Raw genomic sequence first — 20663 nt, 5'->3', positions numbered from 1 at the left:
ACCGTTTATAGTCAATAAATTTGTTTAATTGGTTATCTTTACCAGTGAGCTTGTATGAAATGTGGGGCAAATCTGCTCAGCTTCGCAAAGGCTGGTGTATGTCCACTTTCCATTGCTGAAGTGGTGAACTAATTAATAAATTTGCACTGCCCATCTTGAGCAGTGCAAGATGGTATATTCCTGGGGTACACTGCTGGGAACCGGGGGGATTTGGCTGGTGCCTTTCTCTGTGTGATTCATGCGTGGCTCTGGGAGCATTCATGCAATCTAGCTGGGTGTGGGAATCCACATGCAGTTGTGCTGAATGATCACAGCTCCTGGAGGGGTTGCTACAAGTCTTTGTGAGAGACAGCCCAGGCTGGGGAGAGTTCAGGGGGCACAGTCCCAGGCTGCATCCGGGGGGGGAGCCAGTCACAGTGTCCACAGGTTATATCATATTACTGTATATATTATTGAGGTTCAAGAAACTTACCATCTGCGATTCGGGAAGGGAGTAACAATCCTCTCCTGCCTAATTCAGCCAGAGCCAGACATCCTCCATGCCAAGAATTGTCTGTTTCCTGGAAACTAATTTTAGAACACAGAAACACTGTTAAGTTTAACTTGAGCTTTCTGGGTTTTATCATGTGTAATCCAAATCACTATTTGTCTACTGCAGTTTGTATTCACAGTATTAGAGTAGACTTTTTTTTTTTTTAAATACAGGAACCACTGCATAAATATTTTTTTTAAATGTTTGTTCTTTCCTACTTTAACTACCATGTTAATGGTGCAATTGTTCGACTGAATAAATAACACTGTGCTTAAACCATTTATTGATATAAACATACTCACCCTCAAATACAAATAAAAAGTTCAACTTCAGATACTCGTATGCCAATTATTATCAAATCTCATTATCAAAAAGAAAAAATATTTTCAGTAACCTGGTGCATGACAAAAACCAGGAGTATAAAATGGGTAGGTGGTACAGTGTATTAATATAATGGCATTCTATCTCCGGAACAAACACGCGCTTGTCTACATCAGAAGTAAAATATGAGAGAGAGTAGACTTCACACTAAGCCATAGTGGATTTTTATCCACAATACAAAAACCAAACAAACAAACTGGCGTGACCTGCAGTGGCTGATAATTAAGATCTAGAGCAAGAATACCAAAAGTAATTCAAGATTTAGACACTTTTGCAGAGATGGCAGAAACAAATGAGGGGGGGGGGGGGGGGGGACTTGCAGAATGCAACATCATATTCACATGAACATTTTATTTTGTATTAAGTTAATAATAAGAAAGAAAACCTAAAAACAATACGATACCAGTAAGAATTCTAAAATTTTCACTGGAAATCCTACAAATTTAAGATCCTCAAGGATCCTCAATACATTCACTTTTAATATTTAGTAATAGCACGATATTTACAAAGTGTAGTTTCTTTGAACTACACTAATCAGAGCATAAATCTAATTTTTTAAAACAGAAAAATGCATAGTTACAGTCACGATTAGAATATGCATTCTTGCTGGGATTGTCAAAGGTGACCCAGGGAGTTGGGCACCTTGGTCTCCTTTGCAAATCCCAGCACCTCAGTACAGGTAAATCTAGTTCATTCTAAAATACAAAACACAACACATTAGATTTTTACCTTTCAATAGCAAAACCCATACCAAAAATAAAATAAAAAAATTCTAACAAAACAACAAAATAAAATAACTCCTATAAACTAGCCAAGATGTTTCTCTAAAAGGCTGGGCAAGAAGAGGAGAAATGATTATTTTAATTTGTAAATACTTTGGAGGAACCCATATACTGTGGTGATATAAGCACATATAGACATAGAAAATCCCGCACATTAAAACCACAATAGACAAATTAGTAACTGAAAAAAGTAACAGAATATTTTCTTATCTTGGACACCAACCAACATGTGCAAAAAAGTTTGCAAACCTTTGTAGTCCAAAAGCTTGCATATTAAAAAAAATATGTTTGTGCTGCTTCACTTGCTAAGGTATCACACACTTTCTAAGTCATTCAAAGTAAATACCACATACTAAAGTCTAATCAGAGTTTTCAATGAGAATAGTTTTCTGTCTATGCCGCTAGGTACATTATGCAGTGAGTATGAAGGAAATAATTTTCTTCTAGCATTTCCTTATAAAAATATTTTCTAAGAGCTTTAAACTGGTGAAAAATAAATACTTTGGTGAATTAATTGAGCTTCCTGAGACAAAAGTACAACAGATATCTAAGTGCAAAAAAAAAAATCATTAACTTAGGTTAATTCCATCAAGTTCTGCTGGACTTCAGATCTCATATTAAAGAGAAAGAGATTTTTCTCCCTCATTATTGTGAAGGCAATCTTCATACTCAAACTTTTTTTTTTTTTTTTTGCTCTGCAACCACACAGATAGAAACAATAGCCCTAAAGAAGCAATCCTCCCCATCTTATAATGGTTTACTAGCTTCCACACATGAAGCCAAAATATTCAGTTTATTATTGAAAATCATTACCAAAGTTGCTGAACTAAAATTAGATGCCAATCTAAGCAAGTTAAATGTTAGTTCCTATTAGATAATATTAATTAACAACAATAATAATCTGCATTACTCAGTGCTTTCACATAGATATAAAAGTAGTCATTAAAAGTATCTTTAATCAGTAACAACTTAAATATTTAAATTAGGCATAAATAATGTGGATTATGGATCCCTATCAAAAATCCCACCATCACTCATCACAAACATGTCTGTAAAACTATAAGGTAGGCCCCTTTCAAAAGTCATGTGTTGAAATATATTTTATCATATATCTGTGCAGTTTCAGAAAATATCTACAGATTATCTAACCATTTATTTTGACCTAGTTTTGTTTATTTTTTCCTTATTATTCACATAATTAAATTAACATATTTCAGAATGACCCATCTTATATCCAGCAATAACTGGCATTAAATTATAAACAAGAGTAGGGCCAACCAAAATACAAAATGAAAATCCCCATTGGTATTCAGTTTTTTTTAGGAGAAATTTTGTGCAAAATTCACAGCAGATTTCCTTGCCTACAGTACATCTTATTAGTGTCTGAGAAAAAGGAAGTCACCTATTTACTAATTAGATTATTAATCACCCAGATTTGAAAAACATATCTTTTAAAAAAAAATGAAAATACAGCAACTAACTACTGGTCTGTGAAGCGCCGAGTATAATTTATAGAGTGGCATTGGGACCTGGTGTTTGAGGGGCTTCATCTCCTACAGAGAGGTGGATGGGCCAAACCTGAGCGGTGCTGTGACCACATGATCCAGTTTGCAACACCTGGACAAGAGCAGCCCCAGCCCCGCGGCACAGGAGCCACCGCTGCACAGTGAGCTCACTCTCCAACCCCTCGACCAGGCTGCACCTTTCAGCAGGCACACTATACTTTTGTGTATGTTAATGAAGCAAAAACTACATTATTTAGTAACCTGTGACTTATTGTTTTCCTGTCCCTCTGATGTGAAAGTTTCCACACCAAAATCATAACCTTACTAATAAGATATAGCAGAAGGGTGATCAAGTGCCAAGAATACAACCAGTGTATGTAACTTGACATTCCCTGCAGAACAACCTGGGGAGGGGGAGGAATACCATATTAGCATCTGGTACTGCTTCCAATACCACCCTGTGCCACAGACAGGTCACTGCAATTGGTCACTAAATCTTCCCCCCTCCATCCTCTTGGTATGAGCTTTTGCTTCTACTCAGTGATTCCACAGAAATTCCATTCAGGCTGATGAAAGACTAGAGAACAAAGTGGCCAGGATTTCAGCAGAAGTCTTTAAACAGGCTGTCTTGCTTCAGTCCCTTTCAAGAGCAGCTCTTACAAAACCTGTCCCCTCTGCCTGTCCAGTCTCTACATAGCACCCTTCTACACAGTCCTATCTCACAGTAATCCTGGCCACCAGGTTCATCATCTTCATTCCCACAACAGCACTGCAAGCTTCTCTTTGTCCAGGACCATGTGGCATCCCAGCAAAGACAACTGGAAACACGAGATGGAACAGCACACCAGTGGCAATTCAAAAATTTCTCTGTACTCCGTACCAGGTCTGGAACTGCAGTTGATATGATGCTTCCTCATTAGCCCATGCCAAGGCAGACTGCAGTCCAGTTCAGTCCAGACCAGCACCACTAGTATAATCTCTCTGATCTGTTTTCCAGCTAAGCATACATCTTGAAATCAGTTTTTGACTTGGATTTTGTTGTTTATTAAACTATTAAATAGCGAGACTCTCAAATATACACATTTGAATCTGTACATTTGCACATTTGTCATGGAAATTCTTCATATTGACTCAAGTGACTCTTGTTCAAGTAGATCAGTTCCATTCTCACTTCTCTTTATGTACATAAACTAGAGTATCTCATCTTTACTCTTCAATTCAAGTAAATGTTTCTCCAATTTAATTTATTCACCATTGCCAGCTCATCACAAAATCCAAGATGGCAATCCTGTGAAGGAGAATCCAAGGAAGCAACTGAAGCTACTTATTACCTTGGATAGTTTTATGAAATCTAGTTGTTAATTAGAATTCATCCAGACATCTAAAACATACAAACAGGCTATGCTGAAATAGTAACTTATACATACCAAGCCTGAAGTTGGACACAAGCCTGAAGAATTTTCTATTGGGTCTACTTGCTAACCAGTTTGCCACACTTAGTGCTGATTTACAAGTCCTGGCCTCTCTGCATAAGGTCTAGTTATATCTTCCAGCACAAAATGGATATGTACCTACCGGACGCTTCTCCATTGCAATTTCCTTGCTACAATACAAAACAGAGGAAATGTTTGCCATGTGTCCGTTCTACACCAATCTCAGATGAGATATGCCAAGGAATGCTAGAATTATTGCCATTGCTGACTGAAGTCGATATTCCAGCATTGTGTCAACCACCCTAAATAAGGCATTTTTATTCTAGTATTTTGGGAGAAGCCATGGGAGAATAATTGTGAAAAAAGTCTAAGTAAAGTGCAAATCAGTAACTAAAAAAAAGTCAAGTGTTGTGAATACTTAAGTACAATTAACTAGCCATGCTCATATTGTGTTAATAGCGGGCAGCTATATAGCTATACTACCCAAGCCCATCTCTCTCTGAATTTGATTTCTGAAATGTTTTGAGGTTGGGTTTTGTATCTTAAAAAAAAAAAAAAAAAAAAAAAAAAACTTTGAGAGAAAGTGAAGCTTTCTAACCCTGGAGCAATGAAACATCTCACTGGTCTGGTTCTTTTTGTTGACACAGTGTGGTTGCTTAGCCACCTAAGCTGGACAATTTTTTATTAGGCAGCTCAAGATTCTAAGCGAAACTCATTCACATGCATAGTATATCATTAATCCACAGGCCAAAAAAAAAATAAAAATAAAAATAAGCCCCACAGAATATCAACTATCATGGTGGTTTAAAAAAAAATTGTAGGGGGGGGGGGGGGAGGAAGAATCACAGAATTTGTGACTCCCATAGCAAAAAGCAACATCATATGTATTAATTAATTCCTCGTGTTTTTTATTATTCTTCTTACTCACTTACTCTCTGGTCTGAAGTGTAATATATAATATGGTTTCCCTCTTCTTGACCCAGACAAAAATACATTTTCTACATATTTTGATTGACATTCTGTTTAGACCATAATAGACCATTATTGCTAACAGTTTCTGAGTATCCTCAGAGATTTTAAAAGGTATATCTAGTACTTTGTCCCCAGAGTGAGATTATCTGAGTATAAAGTATTTCCAAATCTACTCCAATATTCAAAAAACAAACCAGATAAGACTGAGTTTCCTGCTACATAGAGGGCATGTCTATTTGGTGAGTTAGTATGCAGCAAACTGGGGTGTAACTCTACAATGCTCTAGCCTGTTGCAGAATAATTGGCTGGGTATACCCTCCGATCATGTGCTAAAAGTTCCATAGTGTCCTTTGTCCTACTGCTGTTTCATTCTTAGACACTTCTTTATTTGAATATTCCCATTATAGGAAATTCTTACCATGTTTTATTTAGTTTGCAAATGGTAATCTGCAAGCCAACATCTGACACACAAAAACAGCAAGGAGTCCAGTGGCATCTTAAAGACTACCAGATTTATTTGGGCATAAGCATGACTCCATGCATCTGAAGAAGTGGGGTTTTTACCCACGAAAGCTTATGCTCAAATAAATCTGTTAGTCTTTAAGGTGCCACTGGACTCCTTGTTGTTTTTGTGGATACAGACTAACACGGCTACCCCCTGATATCAGACACAGTTACTACACTCCTTAAATTGTCCCTGGGCATGCTAGAGGCTACAGAAAAGAAAAAAAACACATCTAAGGAGGAACATTTAATACAGACTGGATGCTTGCAAAGTTGCCTACGCTGAGTAACAAAAGGTACTTATGGATCCTGAATGCAATAAGCTGATATAGTTTTTAGCAAGACAACCATGACCATACACTTCCACCTCAGGAAGCCAAGCATTACTTATGAATGTTTAACGCTAGGACAAGTAACCTGTAAACCAAACGTACACGTACTCCTCAGCTTTTCTGCTGATTCTAAACACAATAGGCAACTTTGGATGGGAAGAAAAGGGTTTCATAGCAATTTAGTTTTCACATATGCAACAATTCTGCTCTTACATGTACAAGAAAACATTCCCTCTTTCTTTTTATACTTCTGAATCAATTTTGCGGTGTTCATGAACATAATACATCAGTACTAGCCAGAGTCACAAACAGTGTAGGAGGACACTGTTCAAACTTTCCCACACTGCTCTGCCAATGCACCTCACCCCTGACCTGAAAAATGCCACATTCAAGTCATAGCAAATTATGCCTACATAATTTGCTGCGTGAAGAAATATTCACTGGATACTAGGATAGGAAAAACCATCAAGTTCAATTTCACATAGAGCATATCAGAACTTGAACACAGATCTGTCATGAAAAAGTTAGTGCACTAATCCAAACCACCTCCTACCACCACAAAATTCTGTTTTATTCTTTCAATGAGACCCTAACAATGAGGTCCAAACTTGCATGGACATTAAAGTTCCAGTAGTACTTTTCACACCTGTAGGTGTTTGCCCCATGCTCTTGGCCAAAATTCCAATTCTCCTTATTGTTTTATATGTGCTATGGGCCAGTTGCCTGCCTGAATGTTGCCCTCCCACTCCAGAAATGGCCACATGGCAGCTGTGAAATTATGTACACAGCATAGGAGCATTTTGAGATCCAAGGATGCAAGCTATTGCTTAAATACAAAATAGTATTACCTAAAGCAGTCCAACAGAGATCCAACCACATCATCAGCTAACTCTTTTGGAAGCCTTCCAGTTATTCTACCAATCCTGCAAAAAAGAGAAGAAAAGTGATTTGCTGTATAATTACAGTAATTTAAGATAAAAGTTTACACTAAGATAACAGGATTCAAACTACAGACGACACAATGCATTATTTCAACAGTGTCACACTAGGACACAAATGTCAGACTACAAGCTAAAAAGCTACAAAATAACGTGCCTAACAAAGAAATAAGATTTTCAAATGGAAAAGACGAAAACGTGGACCAGCCAACTGGGGAAGAAACACTATTGCAAAAAAGCCCCAAGTAAAATCCTCACACATCATTCCAATCTCAACCCTAGTTAAAATTTCCTAGTTCGATGCCCCACCACTTCTACCTCCATCCAAGAACACTAGCAGACACGGGCTCCATGTCATCACTTGTGTTGCAACCATCATAAATAACCGATAACACTGAGAAAAAAACATGCAGTTATTTAGCCCTGGGAAACATTCAGCTGTTATGCTAATCTATTAGTTTTAAATTAAATAAAAGAAACCTACCCTTTTGCAGCAGACCATCTCACAATGGTGTCTTTGTCTTTCAATCCAATCAGCAATTGTTCTGTAGAGAATATTATTTTAAGCAAAGCAGATTACTCCAAGTTCTTTAGAGCAATTCTCCACAAATGTTCAAAACTCATTTCCTTATTATCACAACCAGCTCTTAATTTAAACAAAAACATTTGTACCCATACTTGTTGTGATTGTAACAAAAATGAAATTTGAAGCCACAAAAGCAAACAAGGGGTATTAGTGCTTTCTGAATAGATGGTAGCTCTGTAATTTAGAACGGAGATTAAGGATACATCTACACTGCACTCAAAGTTGTGACTGCAGCATGCGTAGCCAACCCGAGATATCCAAGCTATCTAGATCAAAGCTAACAATACCAGTGAAACCAGAGCAGCAAAGGCTAGCCTCTTGAGTACATACCCAGGAAGGGGTCCCAGGAAGGCTGGTATAGCCCAAACAGCTAGCCCATGATACCACAGTTTCACTGGTATTGCTACCCAAGCTAGATAGTTCAAAGATAGCTTGGGAAATGTCTACAGGTGCTTCAGCCAGACCTCTGCTTGCAGTGCACACATAACCCTATGTCTGCTTTTGCATATCTTAGCTGAGGCCCTGAGGCAAAGGTGAAAGAGAGGGGTAACAGGCACTCAGATAGAAGGCTACACTGTCCTGCTAGAGAGCCTACAAAACAGCCAGCACAGGACAGAGGGAGGGAGGGAGGGAGGGACACACGGACAGACAGTCTCCAGCACTAGCCAGAGAAGAATATGGCCAAATGAGTCAGGGAATACAATGAATCCGCACATCTCTCTTGCCTATACTGTCTGCACTATTAAAGCAGCTCCCACTGTGCAAACTCCCAAAGCGGGGAAATCAGCGGTACTGCCACCTGTTTTCTTACGCAATTAATTGTCCCTGGGATGCAGGGGACAAGGTTGGGGCAATGTTTACAGAACTGTTACTTATCCTACAGTAACTGTGGTTCTCTGAGATGATGTTGTAGTCAACATGGACCCCACTATAGGCACACATGCACCTCAATCATGCAAGTTCAGAAACATTTTAATAGCTGGGACCTCTGGATCACACACGCAATATTCCTGTGCTCCCAGTGAAAGCAAAAAGGGCGGGCTGGCTGCAACCCTCTCAGTTGCCTTGCAATTCAAAGACCGTAGTTGCTGAGGACTCCTAAAAGCTTCAATAGCAGCAAGCAGTCAATTATTTTCAGTATTCAGGCTCTGTTGCATCTAGATCATGTTGGACTGCCCATATAGAGAACCTTTTCCATTTTGACAGGTTTCAGAGTAACAGCCGTGTTAGTCTGTATTCGTAAAAAGAAAAGGAGTACTTGTGGCACCTTAGAGACTAACCAGTTTATTTGAGCATGAGCTTTCGTGAGCTACAGCTCACTTCATCGGATGCATAGCATATCGTGGAAACTGCAGAAGACATTATATACACACAGAGACCATGAAACAAAACTTCCTCCCACCCCACTCCCCCGCTGGCAACAGCTTATCTAAAGTGATCTGGCAACAGCCCATCCCCCTTTGAAACCCCTCTTTATAATGCGCATGATAATCAAGGTGGGTCACCTCCAGCACTAATCCAGGTTTTCTCACCCCCCCGCCCAAACACCCCCCCCTTCCAAAAACCACACACACAAACTCATTCTCCTGCTGGCAACAGCTCATCTTACAATGTGCACAGCAATAATCCAAGTTTAACCAGAACGTCTTGGGGGGGGGTTTTGCAGGAAAAAAACAAGGGGAGACAGGCTACCTTGCATAATGACTTAGCCACTCCCAGTCTCTATTCAAGCCCAAATTAATAGTATCCAATTTGCAAATGAATTCCAATTCAGCAGTCTCTCGCTGGAGTCTGGATTTGAAGTTTTTTTGTTGTAATATCGCAACCTTCATGTCTGTAATCGCGTGACCAGAGAGATTGAAGTGTTCTCCGACTGGTTTATGAATGTTATAATTCTTGACATCTGATTTGTGCCCATTTATTCTTTTATGTAGAGACTGTCCAGTTTGACCAATGTACATGGCAGAGGGGCATTGCTGGCACATGATGGCATATATCACATTGGTGGATGTGCAGGTGAACGAGCCTCTGATAGTCTGGCTGATGTTATTAGGCCCTGTGATGGTGTCCCCTGAATAGATATGTGGGCACAGTTGGCAACGGGCTTTGTTGCAAGGATAGGTTCCTGGGTTAGTGGTTCTGTTGTGTGGTATGTGGTTGCTGGTGAGTATTTGCTTCAGGTTGGGGGGCTGTCTGTAGGCAAGGACTGGCCTGTCTCCCAAGATTTGTGAGAGTGTTGGGTCGTCCTTCAGGATAGGTTGTAGATCCTTAATAATGTGTTGGAGGGGTTTTAGTTGGGGGCTGAAGGTGACGGCTAGTGGCGTTCTGTTATTTTCTTTGTTAGGCCTGTCCAGTAGTAAGTGACTTCTCGGAACTCTTCTGGCTCTATCAATCTGTTTCTTCACTTCCACAGGTGGGTATTGTAGTTGTAAGAATGCTTGATAGAGATCTTGTAGGTGTTTGTCTCTGTCTGAGGGGTTGGAGCAAATGCGGTTGTATCGCAGAGCTTGGCTGTTGACGATGGATCGTGTGGTGTGGTCAGGGTGAAAGCTGGAGACATGTAGGTAGTAATAGCAGTCAGCAGGTTTCCGGTATAGGGTGGTGTTTATGTGACCATCGTTTATTAGCACTGTAGTGTCCAGGAAGTGGATCTCTTGTGTGGACTGGACCAGGCTGAGGTTGATGGTGGGATGGAAATTGTTGAAATCATGGTGGAATTCCTCAAGGGCTTCTTTTCCATGGGTCCAGATGATGATGATGTCACAGTATGCATCCGATGAAGTGAGCTGTAGCTCACGAAAGCTTATGCTCAAATAAATTGGTTAGTCTCTAAGGTGCCATAAGTACTCCTTTTCTTTTTGCGAATACAGACTAACACGGCTCTTACTCTGAAACCTGTCTCTATTGGAAGGCACTGAGTTCCACCTAGAGTTTCTGTCCTTATGCTCAGAGAGATTTCTCTCCATGTTGGACTTCAGTACTGGCACCAGGTCTTTTTTCATTTCCAGGATTTTCTCTGTGCTGGCCTTGGGTGTCATTCATCTGCTAGGGGGGAGGGGGAAAGGTTTCCAGACATTGTTTTCTCCAGTACCAGACTCCTTCAGTCCAAAGAAACCTTCACTGACTGCTCCAATAAGTGGAGCTTCAGCTGGGCATTCTGTGACTTTCAGGTCCTAGAAGAAAACGATCAGCATCCTAGGCATCTTTCTGGTATACGAGTCTCACCCAAGCAGAACAGGCATGTGCTATGCTCATGTTTGCAGGATTAGCCCATCGGAGGAAGCGCAAGGTTTGAAGCCTCAAGGCTTTGAGTCCACCAGGAGTGGTTGAGCTGCCTTGTCCCACCTTTTACGCCCTTGTACAGGAGCACAAGGTGATACAAGAGCATGCACAAGCTCAGACATGGCTATTCGAAAGACTCCAATTGTGTGTGTGTGAGGCTTATAAGCACCTCAAATCAGATCTACCCTGACACATACTCAAAGCAGCAGTACTGGTATTTTTTAAACAAAATACATTTTTACACAAAATTTGGTATTTTGAGTGGCTTGTTACATTGCCCAGTGCTGTGAGCCCTCTATTGCTGTTAATGCCTACATATTTATAACATACCAATCAATGAACTAGCTGAGCACTACGTTTATGACCATACACTATATGTTAGGATTCCTAGGTACAAAAAGCTGTCCCATTGATTCTACCACAGCTTAAAATTTCAATCAGACCTACCGCAGGCCTTTAAACTTTATTTGAACACAATCTGGACCTTTTTTAAAATCATAATATAATTCATCCTGCCCCACTCCAAAAGCAGAAAGATCTGAATCATGTTACTGGATAAGATTGGGCAAATGTGTTTCAAAGTAAAATAGTTCCCCCCCATGGGAGTTATTCATTTTTGTTTGTGGGAAAAGTGACATGCTGAAAACCATGGCATAGTTTTACAAAATATGGTAAACCCTGTCCAATTATATACAGATACATCATATTATAATTTTCTCCATTACTTTACCAGCAGTTTGTGTAACCATAATTCTTTCTTAAGCCCATCCCAGGTTGTTGCCAGTCGTAATGCCTGCTGGCTAAACAAAATATTTCTATTTGGATCCAACACACCTATAACATTCTCAACCTCTCCTGGAATGTCATATTCCTCTTCATCATCAGCAGCATCAACAGCAGCAATTACTACGTTCTGTGCAACTGGAACCTGGGCAGAAAACTGCAGATTGGCAGCCAAAGATCTGCAACCACGTTGATACCTGTACAGAAAACAAAGTTTATTTGCAATTTTTTGTTTAAGTTTGTGCCTACCAAGTTGATCCTGGAACACACCATATGCCATCCTCAAAACCTTCTCTCAGTGTAGTACATTTTCACGGTAGTATTTTTTAATCTACTGTAGAAAAACACTTTTCTAGTACTCAAAGAACACCATATATATGTTCATACAATAGCACTTGTGTTCTCACAGCACCTTATGCTGTGAGCTATCAAATTTCACAAGCAAAAGAGATGCACTTTGAAACACCTCCTTAAACACCTAATTGCCTCAGAAAATATGCTGGAGATTCAGTAGGTAGCATCCTTCCTTCTATGGCTATGTATTCACTATGAGCTTGGAGTATGATTCCCAATTTGCTTACATGTACTTGCGATAGCCCAGTGAGAGCTAGCACCAGTATAAATAGCAGCGTAGCCACAGTACCATAGGCGGTAGCAGAAAAGCTTAGCAATGCCGATTGCTGAGTACATATCCACAGGTTGGGAAGGGTTTGTATTCAGCACAGCTAAGCCATGTCGCTGCTGCCCATGCTACCACAGCTATACTACTATTTATACCAACAATAGCTTAAGTACATGTATGCTACCTGGGAATCACACCGCTAGCTCAAAGCGTAGACATAACCTAAGACAACAAGAAGTCAATATTCCAGCACAGTACCAGGAAGCACTGTGCAACTGAAGGCATCATCTTTTGGACACGATGTAAGTATCAGGTTAAATGTGGTAATTATTTTCCATCTTCAAATTTTAACTACTCCTCAAGTCCCTGCTTCTCTCTCAGCATATACTATTGCCCATTTGGACCCTGTACTCCTCCAGGCCTCCTTTCCTTCACAACTGTCATCAGCCAACCTCTCTATACTTCTCCAAATCCCCAAAATGAAACTATATGCTATACAACCTCCTTCACCTCTTTCCACTTCCATGCCAACTTAGATATTTTTTTTTTAAATTGAACATGCAAAAACTAGAGAATTTGAGAGCTTATAATTTCTCTCCTTTTCCCCTCCATTTACCTTTTAACTCAGATATTTATCTCAACTAGACGACGAGTCTCTTGGAGAAAACGGACCATATATTTTTTGTTGCCTGTAAACTACTTTGTACACCCATAGTGTAGGATAATTGAGACACAGAGAGAACAAACAATAATTAAGATTAAGATCCCAAGTCACCTATAGCAGGAGCAGGACAGTTAGTTAACTCCAGCGTCCTGGAAAAATTATAAGCTGAATGACTACTTTCTGCCTCAAATTCCCCATCTCAATTTCACGTGGACATAGTGTTTATCAGCACTTCCCACACTAAATTGCTGTGCACTGTAAAAAAACTGCCAGATTCTACCTCAGAGATAGGTCTAACTCAGCGGCAAGTGAATTGATTCCTATATGAGTTTTGTCCATCAGTTTACATTTATTAAGTGATCCAAGTTTCTTTGGTAAGAAAGCCACTCAACAAATGCAAATCATTATTATAAAAGACCTAGAGAGACTCAGTATAAAGTTGAATTCCAAATTCAATTCTAATCTTCTGTCAGTTGCTCACAACGCTCTGAAACAGGTTTCTTTTGAGCAGTAATTTTCCATGCTTGGTCTTCGCTGTAATGCAACTTCACTTATTCAAGCATTTACACACCCTTTTCTTATTTTTTTTTTAAAATCAGAAATTTTATACTCCAATATCTCAGATAACTGAAGCTTCAAAACTTGGCTCGTTTTGTATTCCATGGTGCTTGAAAATCATGCCAAATGTGAGAAAAAGGTACAGAACTGTGGAAATGTATATTAGAACTTTTCCATTTCAGTCACTACATTTTATTACCATTAGAGGTTAATTAGATAGAAATTAGCCATGGTAAGAGCTAAACTGTAATATTAAATAATGAAGTTATCAAAGGCCAATATGATTACATACACTACATGACTGATAATTTAACTTTTTGTACACTCAGACATACACAACAATTACAGATATCATCATTCTTCACATGAGAGCTAAGTTTGTCATTTATGTACACAAAATGAAGCAAATAATGCTACAACATCTGACATGTCCATGTTTAAAATGAAAAAAATTAGGGATAAATTCTGCACTTACATGAAAATTCCCTGCTCCCATCAACCTCAAAGGGTGTGGTGAGCAGACAATTTTTGACCCTTACCACTGAAAGCAAACTCTTAAGATGGTAAAAGGGAAAGACATAAGAAAGGGAATTTGATTAACTGAAAGATTAAAAAAATAGATTAGAGATTAAAATAAAGCTGAAAATATAAACAGTTTTCCACTACTCCTGAAACTGAAAAGGTTCAATTCTAAAAATACTTTAATAAAAGACAATTTACTCAAAGCCACTACCATCACCATTTGTGCAACTTAGAGAAAACACAATATGCAATAAAGTGAAAGTATTCAGCTTGCTAAACAAGTAGATGTTTCTGGCAGTCAGGAGGGGAACATTCTACAACTAGAAAGAATTTCCTAAGCCTAGGGACTTTCTCAAAGGTGAAAGATACAATCCAAATGATAAAAATAGCTGACAAGGGAGCCTGCAATTTTAAAATATCAGTGCGAGAAATCTGAAAAAGGGTATGCCCTGTGGCAATAAATAAAACCAGGCAGCAGAGGAAAGGTGACAATAGAATTTGACTAAACTAAATAATCTAGGTTTATGAATAGGTTTTTTTCCCAAATGGGCATTACGTTTGATCAGGGAGTAAGAATTCTGTAATACAGTATTGGGTGTAACTTTTATAGTACACTGAACTAAATACCTTGGTGATGAGGTCACTACATTTCCAACTTTGCAACGTTAGAAAAGTTTTCCACTGTATATGAATATGTTTATGCTTGTACTTACTATATGCAGAGGTGAAAGTAAGCCAGTGCACCGTACCAGGGCAGCCCGGCTTCCCCAGGGGGCAATTTAAAGCATCCGGGGCTCCCAGCAGTGGCTGGAGCCCCAAGCCCTTTAAATTGCCTCCAGAGCCCTGATGCTGGAGCCCTGGGGTAGCAGCTGCAGGGCTCTGTCGGCTATTTAAAGGGCCCAGGGCTCCCCTACTTCTACCGCCCCGGCCCTTTAAATAGCCGCCGGAGCCCCGCCGCCACTACTCCAGGGCTCCGGGGGCTATTTAAAGGACCGGGGCGGTAGAAGCAGGGGAGCCCTGGGACCTTTAAATAGCCCCCGTAGCCCCAGGCTGCTGCTACTACCCCGGTGGGGGAGGGGAGGAGAAGGAGTGGGGGGGCATTTACCTTACAGGGTGGGCTGGGGATGACTCTGATCCCCTCAGCCCCACCTCTTCTGCCCTAGGCCCCGCCCCTTCTGGGTGCCAGAGCTGGCCCTAGCATACCGGTAAGTCACTCGACTTACTTTCACCCCGACTACATGTAACAAAAAAAGGGCATGTCACAGAACTTTAATTTACACTGAAATCTGCTACACAATTGCTAAGTTAAATATGGAACACTAACTCCAGGCACTGACAAGAAGTTATTCAGAGTGCAACAAAGAAAAAAAACCTCCTGTATTCAAGTAACATAGATGAAGGATATCTAACTGAACATTTAAACTAGACAATCTTGTAACCAAATGAATATGTACCAGTTTTATTACTCATCCACTGTATAAGTAAATCTGAATTTCAAAATCCAATACTGTTGTTTAAAGGACTAATGCATGTAAGTTTGCTCTATTTCTTTTAAACTAACCTCCACTTTGCCACCTTTGGTTTTAGAAATGTCAATCCAAGTCGTTGAACAAGTTTCACCCCTAGTTTACGAAGAAGTGTCTGGTTACTTTCTGACAGCTTGCAATTATCAAGGCATTCAAGTACAGTAGAAGCTGTAAAAGAGAAAGGAAATGTGCTGAACAAAAATGCTTCTTGCTGCCCATCAATATCATGAAACAACAAATGTTTAATACATAAGCATAATTATAATTAAGAGAAGGTGGTCTAACGGTTTGAGCAACAGACTGTGAACCAGGCACTCCAAGTTCTAAAACCTGGTTCCATCACTAACTCACTTTGGATTTAGAGGAGGAAAAAAAATTTTGGTTAAGGGCCAGGACTGCACTTACAAGATCTAGGTTATATGCCTGGCTGCACCACCGATTTCCTATTTGACTTTAAGCAGGTCACTTAACCTCTCTGTGGCTCAGGTTCCTCATTTGCAAAAGAAAAGGATAACGCTCACCTCCCAGGAGAGTTAGGTAGCAAAATTCATTAATATTTGTGCTTTGAGGTCCTCATCTTACAGTGTTATTTAAGTGCAAATAACTTATTATTACTATTTAACCACACTGCAACAGTTTCCCCATTGATAAAATGGGGGTAACGTTACTTACATACCTCACAGGGATGTCATGAAGGATTCATTAGAAAAATGTATGTTAAGAGCCTTGAACATGAAAAGCGCTAAATATTATTATGAGTGTTCTGAGAACAGGACAGAGGCAGGAATTCTAATCCTGGCTCCAACACAGCCTTCCTCTGTGTCCTTGAGCAAGTCATCTATTTTCCCCATATATAAATTGGAGATAATACCTCCCTACCTCTCCTCCAAGAGAGTTTTGTGGGGATTAATGTTTGTAAAGCACTTTGAACATGAAAAGTGCTATTATATATATATAACTGACCTAAAGTATTGTTACAAGGTTTATCTTTAATCACTGACATACAGTACATTCATGCATCACAAGTTTCAAAATCTGGTGGAAAGTGAGAGCTGAGGGAGGCTCTTGCCATAAATGAGTAACTCCAAACTCTCTCAGTATAAAGTTGTAGTGTTAAAGGTACTCAAGATGGATACTTCGTTTTTGATTACAAATAAAAACAAAGCCTTTTATATTTGCAACCTAAAATGATTCCTGAATGCTTTGATGTATGACCCTAAGAAGCAATTAATATGGACAAGTAACTCTCTGTCATGTAGCTATCATTCTTAGCAGGGCTGTCAAACGATTAAAAAAATCACGAGATTAAAAAAATAGTCGTGATTAATCACACAGTTAATAATAGAATGCCATTTACTGAAATATTTTGGGTGTTGGGGGTGAGCTCTCTCCTTAAGCAGAACACTCAGGAGTCTGAACATTTTTGAGCTGGGCAGCACTCACTCCTGAGCCAACAGCAACAACAGACAGGCTTTCCCTGCTCCCGGACCCCAGCAGAGCAGCGACCATGGACGGGGGAGGAGGACACCTTGACATCCTGCCCCCCACCCCACTCTGCACAGCAGACAGACTCCCAGTCCAGAACAGCTTGACCGGGGCAGCTCCATGTGGGGGTGGTGGGTGCAGCAGTGGAGCAAGGCAGCAGGAAGAGGGGCACTCCTGAACCAGAGGCACACAGATGTCCCCCCCGAGCATGACGCCCTGGTGTGCAATTAACGCTTGCTAAAAAAACAACATGTTAATTAGTTTAGAGTTAATCGCTTGCATTAACTGTGATTAATTGACAGCCCTAATTCTTACAGAATGTGCTACAAGTGTAAAGATTTAAACATTACACTGGCCTAAGTGTTCTGCAACTTGTTATACTAGTCCTGTATAAAAGTGATTAATTAGTATCTTCAAAAAAAATAATCCCTTGACCTAACAGTAACAGTTTCAAAATCCAATTTGCAAGCCATCTACAAGTTCCTAACTTTCAAATGATATAAAGCATCTCTTTCTAGCCCTGGCAAATTTCAAAATAGTTTGTCTTAAAAAACACATCTTTCCGATCACTCTCTTTAATTCTGTTATGGTTTTAGTGGTTACTGTTTCAAGTTATACAAATTAATGCTTTATGCCTTCTGAAAGCCTGGGACCATTCCAGCTTTACTACTGCATTAACAATTCATCTCTAACAGTTCTAGAGAGAGAATACTGAAGTCATGTCAAAATTCAAGTTGGGAAATTCATAATGACAATTTTAAGGATGAAGCTGCCAAGTCTTTAGTAGCCCGACACAAATGTTTTCAAGACCAGGAAAATTTTCCCAACCACTGGTCCAGGATTAGTGATCAAAAAGAAGAGTGTTTAATATTGAATTAAGAGGAACGTCTCTTAGCCAGGCTGCTGTAGGCCTGCATAATACAGGAGCCCAAAAGCAGATTCAAGGTGTCACACTAAAAAGCACTGAAAGTGGACTATATAACATATTTCTTTTTTTAAAACAAGTTCTCTTAACTATATGAACTGATAATAGTTCCCCTTAAGAATAAATATCACAGAGCATATGAGCCTTGACATTGGTGAAGCCTCATCTGGAGTACTGTGCCCAGTTTTGGGCCCCACATTACAAGAAGGATGTGGAAAAATTGGACAGCGTACAGCAGAGGGCAACAAAAATGATTAGGGGACTGGAACACATGACTTATGAGGAGAGGCTGAGGGAACTGGCATTGTTTAGTCTGCAGAAGAGAAGAATGAGGGGGGATTTGATAGCTGCTTTAAACTACCTGAAAGGGGGTTCCAAAGAGGATGGCTCTAGACTGTTCTCAGTGGTAGCAGATGACAGAACAAGGAGTAATGGTCTCAAGTTGCAGTGGGGGAGGTTTAGGTTGGATATTAGGAAAAACTTTTTCACTAGGAGGGTGGTGAAGCACTGGAATGCATTACCTAGGGAGGTGGTGGCATCTCCATCCTTAGAGGTTTTTAAGGTAAGCCTTCACAATGCCCTGGCTGGGATGATTTAGTTGGGGATTAGTCCTGCTTTGAGCAGGCGGTTGGACCAGATGACCTCCTGAGGTCCCTTCCAACCCTGATATTCTATGATTCTTACCATATGGTAAACAGTCGTCTCTCTTGCCATGTTTAAATAACTGCGCCTAAGGGGAAAAAAAGAAAAATGTTTGTGAAACATGGTAATTACAACTTATAAAGCACAATTTACCAAACCCAAAGATCTAAAGCATTCTTCAGTGTTCCTGCAGTAATACATAATTCTCACCATAATATATAAACATACAATATGAGATACTGTGATGCACCTCAAAGGGTATCTCTATACTGCAATCGGAGGTGTGACTGCAGCACATATAGACATACCTGACTTAGTTTTAATTTAACCATCTTGGATACAAATAGTAGTGAAGCTGCAGCAGCACAGACTTCAGAGTGGGCTAGCTTCCTAAGTATATAACCAAAGTCCCAGATGGGCTTTGTATAGCCCATACTGAAGCCAGTGATGCCATGGCTTCACTGCTATATGTGCTGTAATCACACACCCAGATTGCAGTGTAGATGTACCCTAAGAGGCAAAGCACACATCTTGCAGACACGGGGGAGTCTCAATGTAGCTTTAAGCCACATCTGTGCACTTCTGACACTGGGCTAGTACGGGGGCTGGAGAGGCCCATGACCTAACTTAGGGTATGTCTACACTGCAGTAAAACACCTGTGGCTGGCCCATCGGAGCGGACTCAGACTCATGGGGCTCAGGCTGAGGGGCTATAAAATTGCAGTATTGGGCACAACTTTTATAGTACACTGAACTAAATCAACCTTAGTGATGAGGTCACTACATTTCCATCTTTGGAACATGTTAGAAAAGTTCTCCACTGTATATGAATATGTTTATGCTTATACTATATGTAACAAAAAAAAGGGCATGTCACAGGACTTTAATTTACACTGAAATTTGCTATATAATTGCTAAGTTAAATATGGAACACATTAACTCCAGGCACTGACAAGAAGTTATTCAGAGTGCAACAAACAAAAAACCTACTGTATTAAGTAACACAGATGCAGGATATCTAACTGAACATTTAAACTAGACAATCTTGTAATCAAATGAATATATTTGAATATTCAGGCATGGGCCGCATCTACACTGCAATTTTAGAGCCCCGCACATCCAACTGAGTTGACAGGCCAACTGCAGGTATTTTATTGCAGTGCAGACATACCCCTAGACAGCCCTGGGGGCCTGTCTAAATGACACCAGTCACCCCAGGTCACTCAATGTGACACAGTGCTGGAGTGAATCTATGTCTGTCTGTGTATTACAGCCCCACTCCAAGCCTTCCCTTACCAGCCCCTATGTCAGGACTTGAAGGCACTTTCTCACAAGCAATCTTACAACTAGCTTTCACACTGCCTGCATCAGAGGAATTTTTCTCCAACCATAACCAAGGTTTTTAGAGCCCCTTTACACCGCTCTGGCCCTTTTCCCCAGCATAAATGGGCCAGAGCCAGGGCAAGGATTTCAATCACGATCCCTTTCCTAGCATCAACAAAAAGAAAGATATCAGTAATACTGAATGCCTAGGAGATTAAAAGTTCCATGTAGACTGCCATCTAGTTCTGGCAGCACATCATCTATATATTCAAAGCACATTATACATTATTGAAGTAGTTTATAAAAATACTTTATCTTTCTGCATAAAAGGCAACACAGCCTATATATCCCCACACACTCAAAATG

The 20663-nt window shown here is 40.0% G+C and overlaps 1 protein-coding gene across 8 annotated transcripts in view; it reads right to left on the bottom strand.

The window, feature by feature from the left end:
* The window catches only part of TBCD (tubulin folding cofactor D), a 254477-nt gene that overhangs the window by 191670 nt on the left and 42144 nt on the right, over window positions 1–20663 (bottom strand). For all 8 annotated transcript variants that reach the window (XR_005227614.2, XM_043528663.1, XM_043528659.1 and 5 more), the window contains exons 9-14: window positions 19017–19062; window positions 15958–16090; window positions 12082–12227; window positions 7864–7924; window positions 7290–7364; window positions 473–567 (exon numbers count right to left, since the gene is read on the bottom strand). Coding sequence is in view for 7 of the 8 variants with exons in the window: in XM_043528663.1 (XP_043384598.1) it covers window positions 473–567; window positions 7290–7364; window positions 7864–7924; window positions 12082–12227; window positions 15958–16090; window positions 19017–19062 (556 nt within the window). In the remaining variant the exon portion in view is untranslated. The remainder of the gene's footprint in view (window positions 1–472; window positions 568–7289; window positions 7365–7863; window positions 7925–12081; window positions 12228–15957; window positions 16091–19016; window positions 19063–20663) is intronic.

This window comes from Chelonia mydas, chromosome 14 (assembly GCF_015237465.2).
Source record: "Chelonia mydas isolate rCheMyd1 chromosome 14, rCheMyd1.pri.v2, whole genome shotgun sequence".
Taxonomy (NCBI): Eukaryota; Metazoa; Chordata; order Testudines; family Cheloniidae; genus Chelonia; species Chelonia mydas.
Note: the sequence above shows the minus strand (reverse complement) of the source record. Positions and strands in the feature narration are given on the sequence as shown.